Source organism: Ovis aries, chromosome 24 (genome assembly GCF_016772045.2).
Source record: "Ovis aries strain OAR_USU_Benz2616 breed Rambouillet chromosome 24, ARS-UI_Ramb_v3.0, whole genome shotgun sequence".
NCBI classification, from domain to species: Eukaryota; Metazoa; Chordata; class Mammalia; order Artiodactyla; family Bovidae; genus Ovis; species Ovis aries.
In genome coordinates, this window is record NC_056077.1 from 25,737,501 (window position 1) to 25,757,146 (window position 19,646).

At 50.5% G+C, this 19,646-nt stretch overlaps 1 protein-coding gene across 5 annotated transcripts in view; it reads left to right on the top strand.

Moving 5' to 3' along the window:
• Window positions 1–19,646, top strand: part of KATNIP (katanin interacting protein) — a 233,456-nt gene that overhangs the window by 128,587 nt on the left and 85,223 nt on the right. For all 5 annotated transcript variants that reach the window (XM_060406218.1, XM_060406217.1, XM_060406216.1 and 2 more), the window contains 5 exons: window positions 8,135–8,307; window positions 9,274–9,333; window positions 11,101–11,207; window positions 13,332–13,434; window positions 18,672–18,887. In XM_060406218.1, coding sequence (XP_060262201.1) covers window positions 8,135–8,307; window positions 9,274–9,333; window positions 11,101–11,207; window positions 13,332–13,434; window positions 18,672–18,887 — 659 coding nt within the window. The remainder of the gene's footprint in view (window positions 1–8,134; window positions 8,308–9,273; window positions 9,334–11,100; window positions 11,208–13,331; window positions 13,435–18,671; window positions 18,888–19,646) is intronic.

Genomic DNA, 19,646 nt, shown 5'->3' on the forward strand with positions numbered 1-19,646 from the left:
CCAAACAAGCTTTAGAGATGAGATGAGCACAGGCTTTGACAAGCCAGGTGTATCAGCTATCTCCTGCTGCCTGACAATCCCCTCCACGCTGTAGTGGCTGCAAGCAACAATGCTTTTTATTATTGCTGCGGGTGGACTGGCTGGTTCCATAGTGAGCTAGTGGGCTGGATGATCTCACATGGCCTCACTCACAGTGTCTGGCAGGCCCCCTGGCCCGAGGACCTCAGCTGGGACAGTTTGTCTCTGTTCCATGTGGTCTCATTATCCAGCACCTGGGGGTCTCTAGGCAGCCAGAGAGGACACGCCTCAGCATGCAAGTGCTTTTTAAAGGATCTGCTCAGTTGTGACTGCGAAGGACCTGTTGGCCAAAGGAAGTCACCAGGCTAAGCCCAGCTAGAGAAATAGGCTCCAGCTACCTCTTGATGGGGGGCTTCCCAAGTGGTCCTCGTGGTAAAAAACCCACCCGCCAATGTAGGAGACCTAAGAGACCCAGGTTTGATCCCTGGGTCAGGAAGATCCCCTGGAGGAGGACATGGCAACCCAGTCCAGTGTTCTTGCCTGGAGAATCCCCATGGACAGAGGAGCCTAGTGGGCTACAGTCCATAGGGTTGCAGAGTCGGACATGACTGAAGCAACTGAGCAAGCACTCACCTCTTGATGTGGGTGTGGGAGAGTCACAGCACAACACGGCATGTTGTATGTGGGAGTCGTTTGTGGTCATTTGTCGCAGTCTGCTGAACCATGGGAAGCAGCTAACTGGATGAGGCTGTGTGTGCATGCTCAGTGAGTCAGGTTAAAATGCACAGAGGCTCTGGAGCACTCAGATGTCAGCGGTCCTCCCAGCAGGCAGCCCCCATCCCCCTCCTGGTTGGATTTCAGAGGGAGTGTGGGCAGCTCAAGACAGAACGAGGTTAAGTTAGCCATTTCCCAAACCTTTCACCACACACATCACGCAGTTGCCAGGCTGAGGGGCATGTGGCCACCACTGTGGAAACTGGAGGGCCAATGCCCTGCCTGCAGGGGGCGCTGCTCCCCACCGCATAGCTGCCATGTAGGCATGCCGGTGCGGGCTGTCAGATCACATGACTTTTCAAGAGAGGCCAGGAATCCCCATTTTCACATGAATTTCCTCTTTTTTAAAAATTTATTTTAACTTAACATCTGTTTCCAATTACAAAAGTCACTCAACACAGTCTACAGGCTTGCCTCAGCCATTGGGCTTCGGGTCTATGAGCTCTATACTAGAGCTGTGTGATTCTCAGACGTAATGTTTGCCATTTCGTCGGATTCCCGGCTGACCTCAAAGACCGCTTGCCTGTGGGATGGGGCCATTTTGCTAAGACTCTGAATCACTGAATCACAGCCAGCGGGTGGGGAGAAGCTGCCTGGCTGGAGAGCCAACCGGACAGCGCGTATCTCACGTCTTCTTTGTGACATGTGCTGCGTTCACGGTAAATCTCCTCACTTGATACGCTCTTTTGTTTCCAGAGATGAAAGCCAAGTTCTAGCGAAGCGAGGAGAAAGTGCAGTTCACAGAAGAGGGGTAGTTTTCAACCAGAAAAGAGCAGCTTTGGGATAAATTTAAATGTACCATTTGGCTTTCGCTGGTGGCACTGATCTATTGTGTGAATAAATCCACTGTTCTCCACAGCTGTGATGAAAATAAATCCACCCTCACATGGGGCTCAGGCCGGTGCAGAAACAGCTCACCCAAAGGAGCAAGGGGAACTTCCAATGAAGTAAAAAAAGGTGGCACCCTCGTGTGCAATGAGGAAATGCAGTCTACACAGCCCAGCAGCGGGGGTGTGAACCAGGAGGACGCGGGCGCTGTGTGCACATTTCTGGGCAGCCATGAGTGGGGAGAACTCGGGTAGTGGAGGTGCAGCATCGACCTTCACTGGGAGAAAGGCTGATTTAATTTTTAAAAGCATCTTCTTAGCATAATATGACTCAAAGGGCACAGGCAGGACCCAACAACCATGTTGTCGCAGGAGTGTTCCCTCCCAGATGAAAGACACTCAGGGCAGAAGGGTTTGTGCAGATGATATGGATCCTGCATAAAGAAAATGCCTTCCTGATTATCCTTTCCCAAGAAGAGGCAAGTGTAAGGCCACAGATAATCATCTTGGATGTGCCGCTCCACCCCAGCCCCAGGTCACTGAGATGTAAGAGGAGGAGGCTTTTGCCCACGTGGTGGTGGTGGTTTGCTCGCTCAGTTGTATCCTGCTCTTGCGACCTCTTGGACTGCAGCCTGCCAGGCTCCTCTGTCCATGGAAATTTCCAGGCAAGAACACTGGAGCGGGTTGCCATTTCCTACTCCAGGGGATCTTCCCAACCCAGGGATCGAACCCGGGTCTCCCACATTGCAGGCGGATTCTTTACCTTCTGAACAACCTGGGAAGTCCCATGTAGTGATAATAAAAAGGCACAGGCCACCACGTAGCGCCTCTTTTTTGACTGACTTTGTAAGTGTTCTAAGCAGGAGATGCAGAAGGAGCTTACAGGAGAATGGATACTTGTGTTATGTATGGCTCAGCCCCTTTGATGTCCACCTGGAACGATCACAACACTGTTCATTGGCTGTGTGTGTGTGTGTTCAGTTGCTCAGTCATGTCTGACTCTTTGTGGCCCCATGGACTGTAGCCTGGCAGATTCTTCTGCCCATGGAATTTTCCAGGCAAGAATACTGGAGTAGGCTGCCATTTCCTATTCCATCATTGGCTAAACTTCAGTACAAAATGAAAAGGTTAATAAGAAAAAGTCACAAACATCCAAAAAGAGAAAAGAAGGAACTTATGAAATCGCCCAGGTTCTCCTTATCCTTGTGCTGCCAGAATCTCACACTGACACTGGGGTTTGTACCCCTAGATCAGAGTGTTGATGTGTTTGTTTAACTGTACACAAGCTCTTCAGCCCTTATTTCTGGGGTCTTCTCTAGGATCTGAAGGGACGTTGAATTTCTCATCTCTGCTTTATTGTAGATGGTGGGGGGAACAATATGTTTTATTGACATTCGCAGATACTGAGATTGACAAGGTTCAGAGTTGAAATCATTTTCCATCCATTAATCGCGCTGGGAACCAGGGTGTAGCATTAAACAGGTAGGCATGGCCTCCTGGAGTAGCAGGAGGCCTCTAAGGCTTACGTGGCCTCGGGGTCCCATGAGAGCCCAGCTGAGCCCTCTCCACCCCTGCTGCTCACCAGACTTCCCCTCGCTCCCCCAGCCCAGCCCCCGGGGCATTCCTCAGTGTGCCAAGCCCCGCCTGCCACACGGCCTTGGCACCTGCTGCCCCCTTGGCCTGGAGGAGCTCCCCATCTGGGTATTCACAAGGCTCACCACTTTCAAGTCTCCACTCAGATGTCACCTTCCTTGACTGAGGGTCTGGAATAGTTTCCTTCCCCTGCTGTCATCTCCGGCCTTGACCCTGCTTGATTTTCCTCCCAGAACCTGTGACCTCCTGCCGGTGTGTCCTGTGTACTGATTCACGTCTGTCTCTGCCCTGTGACTGGGAGGTCTGTGAGGATGGGGTGTGCCTGTTCACCCTCGTCTGTACCCCCCACCCACCCAGACCAGCATCTCATCTCACAGTATAGTGACAGTTGAGAGCCTATGGCATTAATGCCTGTGCCGTGTGGGGAACCCATTTCTGCTTCAGCTCCCCTTGGGGTGAGGGTGCATTGATGCTTCAGGATTCCTCAGTTCCAGCTCCAGAGGAGCCCACAGCCATGCCTTCCTTTCACCCTCTTTTCCATCCCCCAGCTGCTTCAGGGACCTGCGTGAAGAAGATGCCAGTGGCCTCACCACAACCCCTGGACCCGCCGTGTTTCCATAGCAATGAGGGTCCCCACATTCATCAGCTTGTTGAATCAGCTCCTTCCAGCTCTCACCTGCTCATCCCTCGAGGGGCAGAGCAGGCCGAGTAGCTGATAAGAAAGGATAACAGTTAAAGCAGCCTTGACCAGAGAGACCGGAATCCCCAGGTCACGTGGCCAGCAGTGCTTACCGTCTGTCCCCAGGGGCAGCACTGGAGCCACGGCGAGGGTCCATCAGAGTCAGAACGACCCACCGCCGCTATCGCCCAGGCCAGCCTGCCACCCGAGGCCCACAAAGGTTCCTGTGGGTGCCCGTGACTTGCCTGGGGGAGTAGCTTGGACTTGCCATGACCTGTATCAGACCAGCCCTTGAGTTCTGTTGGCTTTCATGTTTCCTAAAAACTGGAGTACTTTATGAACAAAAACAATTTAGGGTTCAGTTTGGTTGCTCAGTCGTGTCTGACTCTTTGCGACCCCATGGACTGTAGCACGCCAGGCTTCCCTATCCATCACTAGCTCCCGGAACTTGCTCAAGCTCATGTCCATCGAGTCGGTGATGCCTTCCAGCCATCTCATCCTCTGTCACTTCATATTCTAGCTTTTCATTTCAGATTCTAGCTTTTCTTTGGGAAAAAAGTTGGCACTAGAAGCACAGCACTACTATCTGGTAGGTGTTGGCTGGAGCTTGGTGGTGGCTCAGCTGTTCCTCCCCCATCTCCCCCACTCCCTCCTTCTTCCCCCACCCCCCAAATTCAGTCTCAGTTACTCAGAGTGCCTGCCTTAGTCGCTGGACATTGACCTTCAAAGCCCCTCTACTGGATGCCTGGCAGAAATTAGTGTCCCTTCCTTTTAGCTTAGTTTTTCCATCAGCCCAATGGCAACCCACTCCAGTATTCTTGCCTGGAGAATCCCATGGACAGAGGAGCCTGTTGGGCTACAGTCCATGGGGTCACAAAAGAGTCAGGCATGGCTGGATAAGCACACACGTGCCGCACCTTTTCCGTCAGCCCAGTATCTGGCTATCCTGGAAGCCACCGCAGTAGAGCTGCTGTGTGTTTCTTTCCCTCTCCAGCCAAAGCCATTCTTGATGTTGCTACTTGAACTCTCATTTAGATGCAAAATCTAACAGAACATAGCAGGAGGGTAAAGGGCTCCAGCTGAATCTTTGATAACCATGGGTGCCTGTTTACTGAGGTCATGGGGATTGAAGGCTGCTGGTTTTTTAACAAGTCTTTGCACCAGGACAGATATATACAGATAGTCCATATGGTCAAAGTATGGTTTTTCCACTGGTCATGTACTGATGTGAGAGTTGGACCATCAAGAAGACTGAGCACCAAAGAATTGATGCTTTTGAACTGTGGTGTTGGAGAAGACTCTTGAGAGTCCCTTGGACTGCAAGGAGATCAAAGCAGTCAATCCTAAAGGAAATCAACCCTGAATATTCATGAGAAGGACTGATGCTGAAGGTGAAGCTCCAGTACTTTGGCCACCTGATGCAAAGGGCCGACTCATTGGAAAAGACTCTGGGGAAGATTGAAGGCAGGAGGAGAAGGGGACGACAGAGGATGAGATGGTTGGATGGCATCACCGACTCAATGCACCTGAGTTTGAAAAAACTCTGAGAGATGTTGAAGGACCGGAAAGCCTTGTGTGCTGCAGTTCATGGGGTCACAAAGAGTCGGACATGACTTAGTGACCGAACAACAACAAAACCCCAGAGAATTCATAGATGTTAATTCCCAGTTATTTGGTTATAAGCCAGCGCTAATGTCAACCCTTGATACTATTGTTTGTTTCTCTGTGGATTTTTTGTTTGCTTGTTTTGGCTGCGCTGAGCCTTCGTTTCTGCCCGTGAGTCTCGGGAAGCAGGGGTTAGTCTTCACTGCAGTGCACAGGCTTCACTCATTGCGGTGGCTTCTCCTGGTGCAGAGCGTGGGCTCTAGGCACGCAGGCTCAGTAGTTGCGGTACACAGGCTTAGTTACTCCTTAGTGTGTGGGATCTTCCCAGATCAGGGGTCGAACCCATGTTCCCTGCACTGGCTGGTGGAATCTTAACCACGAGGCCACCAGGGAGGTCTGGAGACTATTGTTAAGTGGTGCCATCCAGTTGCCTATGTTGAATTCACGTGTCCAGCCCAGACCACCCTCCCAAACTTCACACTCGTGTGTGTGTACAGGCCAACTGGACAGCTCCACCCTGATGCCAATCACATCTCTTGGTTCCAAGATGCCCTTGCTCTTCTCTTCCAAACCTGCTCTTCCCACAGCCCTCCCCAGCTCAGCCAAGAGCAACCCCATCATCCACTTCCTCAGACCAAAGTCTTGGAGCCATCCTTGACTCCTCTCTTTCTGTACCCGCCACGTCTACTCTGGGCGGAAGTCCTGTTGGCTCCATCTGTAACGTACATGCAGAAACTGACCACACTCTGTGTGCCCCCTCCCCTGCACAGCTACAGGAGCCTGGCCCCTCTGCTTTCCCCTTCATCTCCCTTCATTCTGGTCTCCACTCAGCACTTAAGTCAGATCAGGTCCCCTGCTCTAGAGCCTTCTCTGACTCCTCAGTTCTCTCGGAGTTATGGCCTTACAGTGTCCTCCAAGGCCCTGTGTGACCTGTCCTCCCCACCCCTTCTCAGATCTCTCACTTCACACTGGTGTGTGGACTACACTTCCCCAGTGCTCAGCGAGGCCCATCTTGCCATCCTGTACTTTCCATCTCTGTTACCTTGCTCTGCTTTTATTGTTTTTCCATATCATCTCCTGACATGGAACACCCTAGACTATTTATTGTTTCTCCAGCCATTGCCTCCCTCCACAAGGGTGAGAATCTTGGTCTGTCTGGTCACCGCTGTCCCCAGTACTAACAGAGCCTGGCAGAGTGGCACTCAATATATATTTGCCTAGAGGATGAAATTCAGTAGGTTAAAGCCTCTTTAAACATCCCAATGGCAACATTTTGAGCAGTTCTACTTTTAAATAGAGATTTTCTTTTTAAACAGAGGAAGAATCCAAATATGAGTAATTGAGATGTTATCATAAGACACCCCCCATGTTCATTGCCTAACCTAGGCAATAGTCTTTTGATGGCCAATTTCATCTGTGACCCCACCCATTCCCCACCAGATTATGAAGCAAATTCAAGTTGTCATATTTATCTGTAGATATTTTAGAATGCCTTTTGTTTTTTCCAATTGCGTAGTATTCCACTGGGTGAACAAATCACCCAGCAATAGTACCTACAGGTTGGGGCTTCCCTGGTGGCTCAGTGGTAAAGAACCCACTTGGCAGGAGACTTGGGTTTGATCCCTGGGTCAGGAAGACCCCCTTGAGGAGGAAATGGCAACCCACTCCAGTATTCTTGCCTGGGAAATCCCATGGACAGAAGGAGCTGGGAAGGCTACAGTCCATGGGGTCGCAAAAGAATCAGACACAACTTACTGACTAAACAAGAACAGCAACAGAACATAACAGAATGTATTTTTTTTTTCAACCAGTCTTATTGGTTGAACCAGTCTTATCACTTTATAAAGTCAATGTTCCACTCATTAGAACTTCTACCATCAACTTCAGTTTTGCAATACTTTTTTTTCCTTTAACTGAAGAGTAATTTCTTTGTAATTCTTGTTACCCACACAAAAACAAAATAAAATAAAGCACAATGATTCCGAACCACCCATTCTTCTCCACAATATTAGGGATTATTGTTTATAGGCGCTTTGCTAGAAGTCTACTTAATTTTAACTTTTTATTTCGATTTTAGATGTAAAGGCAAACTGCAAGGACAGTACAACCAACACCCCCATCCCCCCAGGTTCACCGGTTGCTAACATTTTGCTGTGGCTGCTTTATATCTGCTCTCTCCGTGTGTATTTTTAAATCATTTGAGATTAAATTGTAGACAGCGGCCCCCTTTACCCTGAACACTGCAGTATGCATCTCCTAAGAACAGGGGCATTCATCTTCCATTGCTACAGTGTACTTACACGTGACATTCAGGATATTTAGCATTAATACAATACTGTTATCCAAGCCACAGACTCTACTCGGATTTCTCCACTTGCTACAATTATGTTCTTTAGTGAGATGTCTGCCCACCCAGGATCCACCCCCAGGATTGCTATTGCATTCAGCTACCTTTTCTGCCCCATCCCCTTTCATCCGGAGCGTCTCTCCAGGCTATCTATGTCTTTCTTGACCTTGACATTTTTGGAGAGTACAGGCCAGTTGTTTTATAGAATGTTCCTCAGTTTGAGTCTAATCGACTTGGAGCAAGCCTCCCAGAATGCAGTCTAAAGCAGAACCCCCTGCTTTCCGCCCCCAGGACCTGGAAGCCGCCGAGAGAGACCCCTATCTGCAACCCGGAAACTGGTGCGCGAGGCTGAGGACCGAGAGGAAGATGCCTCAGCTGTGCTCAGAGCCATCCAGGTGGAGAATGAGGCCCTGCAGAGGGCGATCCTCAGCAGAAAGGCTGAGCCCCCCGGCAGCCCACCGCAGGTGCGTTCCCTGCAGCAGGAAAGGGTGGAGGAAGACTCGGGCTACTCAGGGACCAGGCGGTGTCTGAGCCATGCTTGCCAAGAGCACATGATGAGGAGAGAGAGCTGTGGGGCGCCCCTGACCTCAGACCAATCAGCCTGTCCACTGCCTGATTCTCGCTGACCTATCCAAGTCCCCATTTCCTCCGCCTCCTTTCCGTCTTTTGCGTCCTAAGTGCCTCCAATCCTTGCTGGTTTCCCTGCAAACCCTGAACACCTTAAACCAGGGCTGTAGACTGGTGGGTCAGAGCAAGAATGGAGATAACAGCCATCTCTGGCTTCTCTGGAAAGACCCCCTTTCCCAGAGCATGAGCCCTTCCGGCCTCAGCAGTCCTCACCACTCCCTAAAGCCCCGCCCCTGGCCTGCTTCACCTGCTCAGGAAACTCCCCCACCCCCAGCCCTACAGGAGTTTAAGTTGGCGCCCACAGCCTTGGCATTTGAGCACCAAACAGAAAGATGGATGATGGAGTGGAGTGGGGGCCCTCGGGCATCCTTCGGTGTCCACATCCTTTCTCAGAAGCATGTTCCCCGACTCACCTGTTGAAATCCTTTGCCTTAACTTGTCCCACTTGATGCTCACAGTAGTCCTGAGACAGGCAGGGCTGGTTTCATGACGCTGTTTTCTAGATATGACTGATGGCACCCAGAAATCAGAGGGGCTTTCCCAAGGCATGTCTGTCTATGGAAGTGGCTGAGGTCTGAGTGCCTACAAGCCTAGAGCCCCGTCCACCACCAGTTGCTCCCCAGGCCCTGTCTCGGGCTACTCTTTGGGGCGATCATCAAGCATTATCTGCTGCCTGTTTTCCTGGTGCTCAGGCCTATGCCCCCGACATTCACGTCTGTGATCGCAAGATGGTCTTTGTCAGTGAAGGGGGTGCAGTGGATGGCTTTATTCTGGCCTCAGATCATGTGATTCCATCATTCCAGGACACAGAGGGACCACGAGCAAAATCATGGACCAGTCTGCTCAAGGAGGAGACCCCTGAGGTCAGTGAAGTCCTGAGAGGAACAGCAGAGCGCCGTGCCCAACAGCGCCCGGCAGTCTCGAGAGGGCCTCCCTGCCCCGGTCCCAGCAGGCCCTCACCGTGCTTCCCGAGCGTGCCAGCATTCTGCCCATCTCCCAGCTCGGGAGACCCAGGCTGGAGCGCTTTGCCCATGATTATGAGCAGAAGCCAGAACTCACCCAGGCCCTGCTGACTCCCAGTCCCTTGTTAGGTTTCTCTTTTTTCACAAGATAATATAAAAACAGATCTTCAGTTCAGTTCAGTCGTTCAGTCATGTCTGACTCTTTGCGACCCCATGAATTGCAGCACACCAGGCCTCCCTGTCCATCACCAACTCCCGGAATTCACTCAGACACATCCATTGAGTCAGTGATGCCATCCAGCCATCTCATCCTCTGTCATCCCCTTCTCCTCCTGCCCCCAATCCCTCCCAGCATCAGAGTCTTTTCCAATGAGTCAACTCTTCGCATGAGGTGGCCAAAATACTGGAGTTTCAGCTTCAGCATCATTCCCTCCAAAGAAATCCCAGGGCTGATCTCCTTCAGAATGGACTGGTTGGATCTTAGTATCCTAGATAAATATATATCTACCTACTTGAATTAGGCCAATCTCAGCAAAGGTGGCCCCAGGAAAGATGGATATGAGTTAATAAAACAGCTGGGAATGTCTTTGCTAGATTGTGCCCAAGGCTATTCCACGTCCTCAGAATACAGAGGTGGCCGAGACAGACCAGATTAGCCCCTGGCCTCGGAGCTTGCAGACAACATTGCAATTAAGCCATCCATAACCCAGTGACTTCAGAGATGACAATAAAAGGTTGTAAAGGTGAGGGTGGGAGACTCTGGGATGGTGGCTGCCTCCCACGGGGTGGTCTGGGGAGGCCCCTTGGAGGGCATCTGATCTAGGCTGAGCCCTGTCTATTAAGAAGGAGTCAGCCGGCAAGAGAATAGCATTCCACATGGAAGGAACGGGGGAAAGCTTTGAAGTGGAAATGAGCCTAGCCTAATCCAGGAGGGGAGGAACTCCTGGAGGAGAAGAGGGCAGGGGAAGTAGGGGGTGGGCAGTGGGGAACTGGAGAGAGAGCTCATGAAATAGAGTGCTAGGCAGGGCAGCACCCCAGAGCAACACTATGGTTTTCTTTTTGCAACCCTCCTGCTTTTTCTATTATTTCCTGGTCCTCTGAAACTGTTGCCAGTCAATATTTCTGACAGGTTTGCCACACTGCCTACCCTGTGGTCCAGGATTTCTGGATGACCTGACCCCTGATTCACAGAGCTTCCAATGACTACAATGACTTGCAGATAGAGACCAAAGCACATTTTTAGTTCAGATAATAAATGAAAAAGAAGGGAAAAAGGCTTGGAGGATTGAAAATCAAAGGGTCTAATGTTACTGGAATTCTCCACAGAGTCCCATTACTTTGTAGCAAACAGCACAGAGGTTCACTGGAGGTGGGCAAAGGTTTTGATGAGAGAGAAATTTTTCAATAGCTCATTGAAGCTGATCGTTCCCTGGGACTTCCCAGATCATAAGAGACGGAGACCCTGTCTTTTGCTGAAGATCGTGTGAGGGTTTTCTAGAAATCTAATCAGCCCCGGGCACTTGCTGTCACCCTCATTCCAGCTCCCAGTTGCCCGCAATGTGGCTAATGATCTGCGGAGCATGTCCTTTCGACCATGGCTCTGCTGTGGCTTGGGCCAGGAGGGTCGCCTCAGACATCTGTCTCATGAGATTTTGCATCCTTCCTCAGCTACCTCCCATCACCACAGCGACCAGCACGCAGGAGCCAGCCAGGGCAGCAGGGGGAGCCAGAGCCGTCAGTGAAGCCATCGACAGAATCGGCCTTTTGGGGAGCAGGTACTTATCTAAGCGGCTTCAAAATGAAAACAAGCAGCCCATAGTCATGCTGGAGAAGGAAATGGCACCCCACTCCAGTATTCTTGCCCGGAGAATCCTGTGGACGGAGGAGCCTGGTGGGCTGCTGTCCATGGGGTCACACAGAGTCAGACATGACTGAAGCGACTTAGCATAGTCATGCAGCCATGAGAATCTTATTAACTGAGGTTTTTCTTTGCATTTCCTATATGATTCCAGACCATTCAAAGCTGGTTGCTTAGACTGCATCCCCCCTCCCTTTCCTTTCAGCCCGGAAGCATGAAATTGACTTGATTGCTTTCAGACCCTTGGCTTGTTTGGTTTGGTTTGGTTCAGCCAGTGTAAAACTTCAGTCTTCTCAGAGCTTTCCAGGGAAGTGGCCCACACGGCAGGCAGTGACCCAAAGCAGTGCCCTTCGAACCTTTTTTTCTCTATTTAGAGTTGGTTCAAACTCCGCTTTCTATTCCCTTTACACATAGCTTCAGTGATTGGCGCTGTCAGGCTTTATTATCAAAATAAAGGCTTTCCTCTAATCTTCAGGCAACATCGATCTTCAGAAAGATGCACCAGCCGGTAGGTCGAAGAATGCACTCGTACCCCGCCACGCTCGCCAGGCCGCCGTGGAGAGTGGGCGCATGGTAGGCTGTGCAGTGCTGGTGCTGAGGGGCGAGAGCAGCTGTAGTCCAGCCCACATGGTGGTCGCTAAGCTGAGGCTCTGGCCTGGGGCTGCAGCAGCCCTGAAAGATGGGGGCTTTTTCTTTGCATGAAGGAAGAGTTTCCTGGCCAAGCTGCATACTCTCCAGATCTGTGTCTGCCCAGAGGGAGTTTGCCTTTGATAATTTATAGAAAAATTCCGAATAGGCTAAAAGCACTGCTAGCCATTCCTCCAGGATTCTGCAGACCCCAGATTGGAAACCACGCTGTGTACCCCTGTGACCATAAATCAGAACTTGAAGTTTCCTCCAGGAGCAAAAGGGCTGAGCCACGAGGATGTATCACATCAGATACAGTTTTATTTACAAGTGCTTCTTTCCAAATGCTTCTTTCTTTGTCCTCAAGATCCTTTGTGCTTCAGGGTCTTGAGGATTCTCAGCCTTAAACAGCAGAAGTGGGGTATGTTTGCAGACGACCCTCTTCTGGGTTTGACATGCTGTGTCCTCAGAAACTAGAGGTGCTGAGCAGGTCAGGAATTGGCAAACTTTTTCAGTAAAGAAGGGGAGGGCAGGTTGGGCTAAGGGAACCAAAGTTGCCTAGACAAGAAGTCATGAAAGTGTTAGTTGCTCAGTCGTGTCTGACTCTTGTAGCCCATCAGGCTCCTCTGTCCATGGAATTCTCCAGACAAGAATACTGCAGTGGGTAGCCATTCCCTTTTCCAGGGGATCTTCCTGACCCAGGAGTTGAACCCAGATCTCCTGCATTGCAGGCAGATTCTTTACCATCTGAGCTACCAGGGAAGTGCCTTTCAGTAAAGGGCCAGATAACAAATACTTTAGGCTTTCCACTTTTTGTTTTGTTTTAATAACCGTTTAACACCGTAAAACCATTCTTAGCTTTCAGGCCACATAGAGACAGGCTGTGGGCTGCATTTGATCTGCAGGCTGTACTGGGTGGACCCTGCTCTAGACTCTGGGGGCTGCACTGCATCTTTGTTGTGGCATACAGTGTTTCTCTAGTTACGGAACATGGGCTTAGTTGCCCTGCTAAGGGCATCTTAGTGGGATCTTAGTTTCCTGATCAGGGATCGAACCGGAATCCCCTGTGTTGGAAGGTGGATGCTTAACCACTGGATGACCAGGAATATCTGCCCATCTAGACTTGTACAGGTTAAAAGTTTGCTTAAGGAGATCAGCTGGCTCTGGCCCCAGGCAGTTTCTCTTACTTGGCCCTTCTTTCAGGGCTAATTGTACAGTTATTTATAAAGGGAGAAAACCAGCCCATGTGCGCCTTTGATCTCTCTGCTGGGTGTGAGTATTTTCTTCTCAAATTGTTACTTCTCTCTGAAATGGAAAAGTAAGCATGGTACCCTTAATGGGAATGCTGTCTAATGCTGTCTATTGTGTTATCATTTATTACTACTTGTTTGCTAAAACAAAAATCACATTTCAGACAACAGCAGAAGCTTCTGAAAGTCCTCCAGGCCATTGAAAGTGACTCCGCCCGTCTCAGCTGGGTTGTTTCACCCACGGAGGAGCAAGTGCTGGACCCAGAGGTGAGAACCTTGACTTGCGAGGCTTTCCCAGGGCATTCTCAACTTGCCTGCAGGCTGAGGGAAAAAGGGCCCCTCAGGACGATCGTTTCTATCTGGTGGGAACTGCTCTGACAGCAGTAAACTTAGCATCTTTCTGCCCAGGTCTCCATCCCCTCCCCAGCACTCAGACATCCATGTAATGAAGCACTGAGTTTCAGCGGACAGAAGTCTGTCCACCCAGGAGGAAATATAAGTAGCCTGTCTAATAGAAAAATATCCAACATCACTGATAAAAATTAGGGCAACCTTAACATTCCATTGATATCTGAGTTAAATTATTTTTGATGATCACCTCTAGCACTGGCAAGGCTACAGTAAAACTGACCATCTTACTCTGCTGGCAGCAACAGAAATAAGGGTGGAAAGCTTTTGAAAAGCAGAAAGGACTGACTTAGGAAAAGCCCTAGAAATATTTATGTCTTCCAGCCTGACAAGCCTACTTCTTTACCCCAAAGAAACTCCTCAACAGAAATTAAAAAATATATAGGCACAAAAATGTCTATTCCAAAAGTATTGAAAGTAGGTGAAAGTGAGAGAGAAAAACACAGAAATAACATATATGTCTCACAATAATACAGTTAATCAGGAAAGTATGATATATGGGCACAAGGCAGTTGTGTAAAAGGATGGACATTTCATTATGGAGGTTATACAGAGAGAAAATGTTAAAGACATAAAATTAACTGCAAAAGGTAATGTCCATCTTCATGGAGTCCAATATTATTATAGCAATTGGGGAAAGATATGACTGGCTGAGTGCTTTGATGGAGCTGAGACATGAAGAGTGAAAGGGCAAGATGGCATCAGGATGGAGGAATAACAGGTGATGCTTTTCTCTTTTTGGTCAAATGGTTTGTGTCCAACACCATCCTCTCCCCACTTCCTATACCCAAGCCTTTCTTATAACTGTTTGGTACGGCAGTCACTCACCTTGTGACTGGCCAATGGAGACTTAACAGGAAGTCCTCCCAAAGGCACACGTAAAGCTCATATGACATCAGAAGGAGCCCTGCTGCAACCTAGACTGGAGTCCTGGCTTGGAGTCTTTACCATCATTTAGAGGTCGTGTGACCCTAGACAAGCCTGTTAAGCTGTCTGGTCCTGGGAGTGGATGGCAGTCCAACTGGGTAAATAATCCACAGCCCGAGGGGCCACTGTGTGTGGCTGCAACAGGAAAGGTCTCTGAGGGCAAGTGACTTGGTGCCTGGCACCAACCAGGAAATATGCCTTCTAGAAAAATCTACGGAAAGCAAAGCTAGTGGCAGCCCACTCTAGTACTCTTGCCTGGAAAATCCCATGGACGCAGGAGCCTGGTAGGCTGCAGTCCATGGTGTTGCTAAGAGTTGGACACAACTGAGTGACTTCACTTTCCCTTTTCACTTTCATGCATTGGAGAAGGAAATGGCAACCCACTCCAGTGTTCTTGCCTAGAGAATCCCAGGGACTGGGGAGCCTGGTGGGCTGCCATCTATCGGGTCGCACAGAGTCGGAAGCGACTTAGCAGCAGCAGCAGCAGCATTCTGCCTGTATGGTATAGTTGCTTTCTTAGCTATAAAGATCCTAAGTGTGGTGAAACCTCAGTCACATTAAAAAGAACCTAGATGGGACTTCCCTGGTGATACATTGGAGAAACCACCTGCCAATGCAGGGGACATGGGTTCGATCCTCAGTCAGGGAAGACTCTGCATGCTGGGGAGCAACAAAGCCCAAGTGCTGAAAATACCGAACCAGTGGTCTGGAGCCTGAGAGCCACAGCTCCTGAATCCGAGAGCTGCAACTACTGAAGGCCTCGTGCCCAAAGCCTGTGCTCCCGAATAAAGAGAAGCCACCTCAGTGAGAAGCCCGTGCAATGCAATAGAGAGTAGTTCCTGCTCATTGCAACTGGAGAAAGCCTGCACACAGCAACAAAGACCTAGGACCACCAAAAATTAATTAATTAAGAAAAAAAGAACCTGGATGGATCAAGTCTCCTTATATTATAGGAAACAAGAAACCCAGGGCAAACTGACTTACACAAAAAAGAGAAGAAAAATGAGAGATTTCTTTGTAGTGAATGTCATAGTCAGGCTCAGGTAGGACTTGATCCAGAAGCTTACAGTGTGTCTCCACCACGTCAGCTGAATCTCTGAGCCCCATCCCCACCTTAGTGCCCAGTCCCAGCTCTGCTCGCTCCCTATGATCTCTCAATGGCCAGTGATTCCCACTTCTCTCTGTTATACCCTGATACCCCACAGTCAGGAGAACTGAGCGGCTTCTCCACACACAGATCTGAGACTAGGTCACATGCCCATCACTGACCCACTCCCTCCAGGTGGCCCAGGCATCAGGACACACTGATCGACTGGACCAGTTCAGCTCCTCCTCAGCGTAGGAAAGCATCCATCTCCTTGTTATCTCACAGCTCAGAAAAGAGAAGGGGCAACTTTGACAAAAGAAAAGCAGGTGGTCTTGGTGAAAGGGGGGCAGTGATACCAGGGTCCAGAAGCTTCCCAGCCAGTGTTCGCCTCACAGCCCTCCCTCCTAAATCGAGCAGGACTCGACATCAGGTTGCAGCACCGACAACTTGTGACACTTCCTTAGTTAACAGACCCTTCAGCTTCTTCATTTAGAAACGCTGCTGAGGGCATTCACACACTTTAGATTGCACCGGGCGTGAGATCCAGCAGCCCCTCCCGGGGGGCAGCTCGCCTCCCATCTGGCCTCCCTCCATCGGCCCACAGCCGCAGTGACCAGTGCCACTTCTTCACGCCTCCCACGCGGCTCAACCGGCAGCGGATGCACCTCCCAAGCACGAGTTCATTAACCTCCCGATCCTCACGCCTTGAGTTGGGCCGGTAGAGTTTTATCACCTTCCTGCCAGCCTGGGACTCAGGCCCAAGGCAACAGAGAGTTTGGCCCTGGCTCCACATGGGCCCGTGGGAGAGAAGGAGGAAGCCGTGGGGTCTGCTAATAAAAACAGGCCCTATGTTCCCTCCGGGAGCGGGGAGCTGACCTCCCTCCCTCAGCATCCCCCGCCCATCGCCTGGCAATCAAGGCTCATCCAAACGCACGCTGAGAGCGCTAGCACGTCTCGCTGGCTATTAATTAAAAAAAAATAAGTAGGGAACAGTTGCTGTTCATTTGCTCAGCTTCCTGCTCACAGGACCGTCGCAGATTACAGTGCTAATTAAGAGAGGGCATGTATGTGGGGAAGGTACCATTTTCTGAGTGGCTGATCCATGGCGACCAGCCCTGCGGTCGGGGTGACAAGGGGTCTCAGGAAGCCGTTCCATGGCATGGCCATTGATTGATGGTGTTCACGCCCTCCCAGACCAGACAGCCTGCCCGAGAAGGAGGTGGGCATTAAAATCAGTGGAGGAGAGACATGGGCGGAAATGGCCGCTTACAGAGGGCACACAGGCCAGGACTGCTGACCGGGCCTTCTTGGAGCGTTCACACGTGCTTAGTCACTCAGTCGTGTCTGATTCTTTGCGACTCTTTGGACTGTAGCCCGCCAGGCTCCTCCGTCCATGGGATTTTTCAGGCAAGAATACTGGAGTGGGTTGCCATGCTCTCCTGCAGGGGATCTTCCCAACCCAGGGACTGAACCCGGATCTCCTGGGTCTCCTGCGTTGCAGGGTGATTCTTTACCCACTGAGCCACACATGTATCCTGCTTAATCTCCAGGATAGGATTGTCAGATTGATGGTGTCATCTCCTGGTCCCCATCCAGGCAGGGGGATGTCAACTGACCTGTCCAGTGTCCTGTGTTATCTGCTGCAGTGGTCCCCAGCCTTTTTGGCACCAGGGATCGATTTCATGAAAGACAGTTTTCCCACGGACTGGGGGTGAGGGGATGGTTTCGGGATGATTCAAGCATATTACATTTATTGTGTGCTTTTTTTCCCCCAATCTATAATGCTGCTGCTGATCTGACGGGTAGTACCGGTCCTTGCCCCAGAAGTTGGGGACCCCGATCTACTGTATTACGTAGGCTGTCTGCTAGGCTGGCACAACCATGTGCCATAGTCTGGGGGCTTAAACAGCGGAGACTTCTTTTCTCACCAATCCAGGAGCAAGGTGTTGGCAGGCGGGCTTTCTTCTGAGGCCCATCCTCGGCTCACACGTGGCCACCTTCTCACTGTGTCCCCACATGGCCTTTTCTCTGTGCCTGCCCATCCCTGGTGTCTCTCTTGGTGTCCAAATGTCCTTTCTTGAAGGACGTCAGTCAGAATGGGTTAGGCCCACCCTAACAGCCTCATTGTGTCTTAATTACCTCTTTCTAGGCCCTATCCCCTTCTGAGCAATTAGGGTTTGGGCTTCAGTATCTGAATTCGCGTTGGGGGGGTGGAGGTGACACAATTTAGTCCCTAGTAAAGTGAAAGTCACTCAGTGGTGTCCAACTCTTTTCAACCCCATGGACTATGCAGTCCATGAAATTCTCCAGGCCAGATATCTGCCCAATTCAGCGGAAGTTGTGACGTGCCTACAGGACCTAAACCCTTGGTCGTGGGTGAGAAAAGTGCATACTCAGGAAGAATCTGCCTTTAAACATTTTTTAAGTTTTATTTTATTATTACTTATTTTATTTATTTTTGGCTGCGCTGAGTCTTCCTGGCTGCGCCCGGGCTTTCCCTAATTGCCGTGAGTGGGGGCTACTCTCCAGTTGTGGTGTGTGCTGATTTCTCTTGTTGCAGAGCGCCGGCTCAGTAGTCAGGGCGCACAGGTTTAGTTGCTCCGTATGTGGGATCCTCCTAGACCAGTGATCAAACCCGTGTCCCCTGCATTGGCAGGCGGATTCTTAACTGCTGGACCATGAGGGACATCCCTTTAAATGTTTTTTGTTATTTGTGGACTCTTACAGAAAATACTAAGTGCCAGGGTTCACTGATAACTTTTTATTTTTTGGCCACACTGAGTGGCTTGCGGGATCTTAGTTCCTTGACCAGGGATGGAACCTGGGCCCCAGCAGGGAAAGAAGAGAGTCCTAACCACTGGACCGCCAGGGAATCCCCACAGTAACTATGTTTTAAATGCCTTACAAATATGAGCTCATTAAATCTCCATGGTAACCGTCTGTAATGGGTGCTTCTCTTATCCTCATTGTACAGATGGGGAGACTGAGGCACTGAGAGCCCAAATACCTTGTCATTTTACGGTCGAGCTGGATTCCACCTGTCCTGTTTTCATCCAGTGGCATTACCTTTCTTCTTGTTAAGGATAAATCGGGACCAAAAGCAGAAGAGATCAAAGATGCCATCTATGTGACCATGGAAATCCTGTCCAACTGGGGCAACACGTCATGGGTGGGCCTCACGGAAGTTGAGTTCTTCGACCTGAACAACGCAAAGCTCTACGTGTCGCCCCATGACGTGGATATCCGGAACGCAGACATGCCGGGGGACCTGGGCCACTTGGTCAACAGGAACTTAGCTGTAAGTGGAGGCAGTCCTGAGTGAGCCTTGGCCTCGTGCTTTAATGCATTTTTTTCTGTCCAGGATAAGTCCATAGTGAGGGTGTGGGTGCAGGGAGGGGAAGGATGTTGTGATTGTCTCAGCCATTCATTTGGGCAGAGTGGGGAGGAGCCTGGGAACAAGGTACAGGCAGAGCCTCCAAATGGTCTCCCCCGCTCCCTGAGCGCTCTTCCAGATCCCCGCTCAATGGGGCTTTCTTTGGGGTTTGGGGGACAAAGAGGAGCCAATTCACCCACTTTCTCTACCTTTGCGGTTTACCCAGTCATCACCACCAGACACAGGACCTGGGGAGGGGGAGCGTCATTGAGACCCTTGTTTTGTAGACGAAAAACTGAGACTTGGACAAGGGCATTGACTTGGTCAAGGTCACAGAGCTGGAAGGTGCGGGAAGGGCAAACCCTGCAGCCTGGCCCAGGGCCCATGTACCCCCTCTGGGCCCTGCTTCCCTGGGACACAGAGAATACACTTAGAAAACACAGAACGTTGCATTCTTTCAAATATCTAAAAGAAAGAAAAGCTCTGGCATTTTCTCTTCCGCCACTTGCAAGCTGGACACAGGAGATGGAGCTAAGCTGAGACAGACCGCCCAGCACCAATGTCCGTACTGTGCTGTGGGCTTCAGCGTCCATCACCTTGACCTCTGGGAGGGGCCCGGAACACAGGACCAGAGGTTGCCTCTGGATCACGGAACGTGCCGAACAAGGGACAGGGGCGATAGGA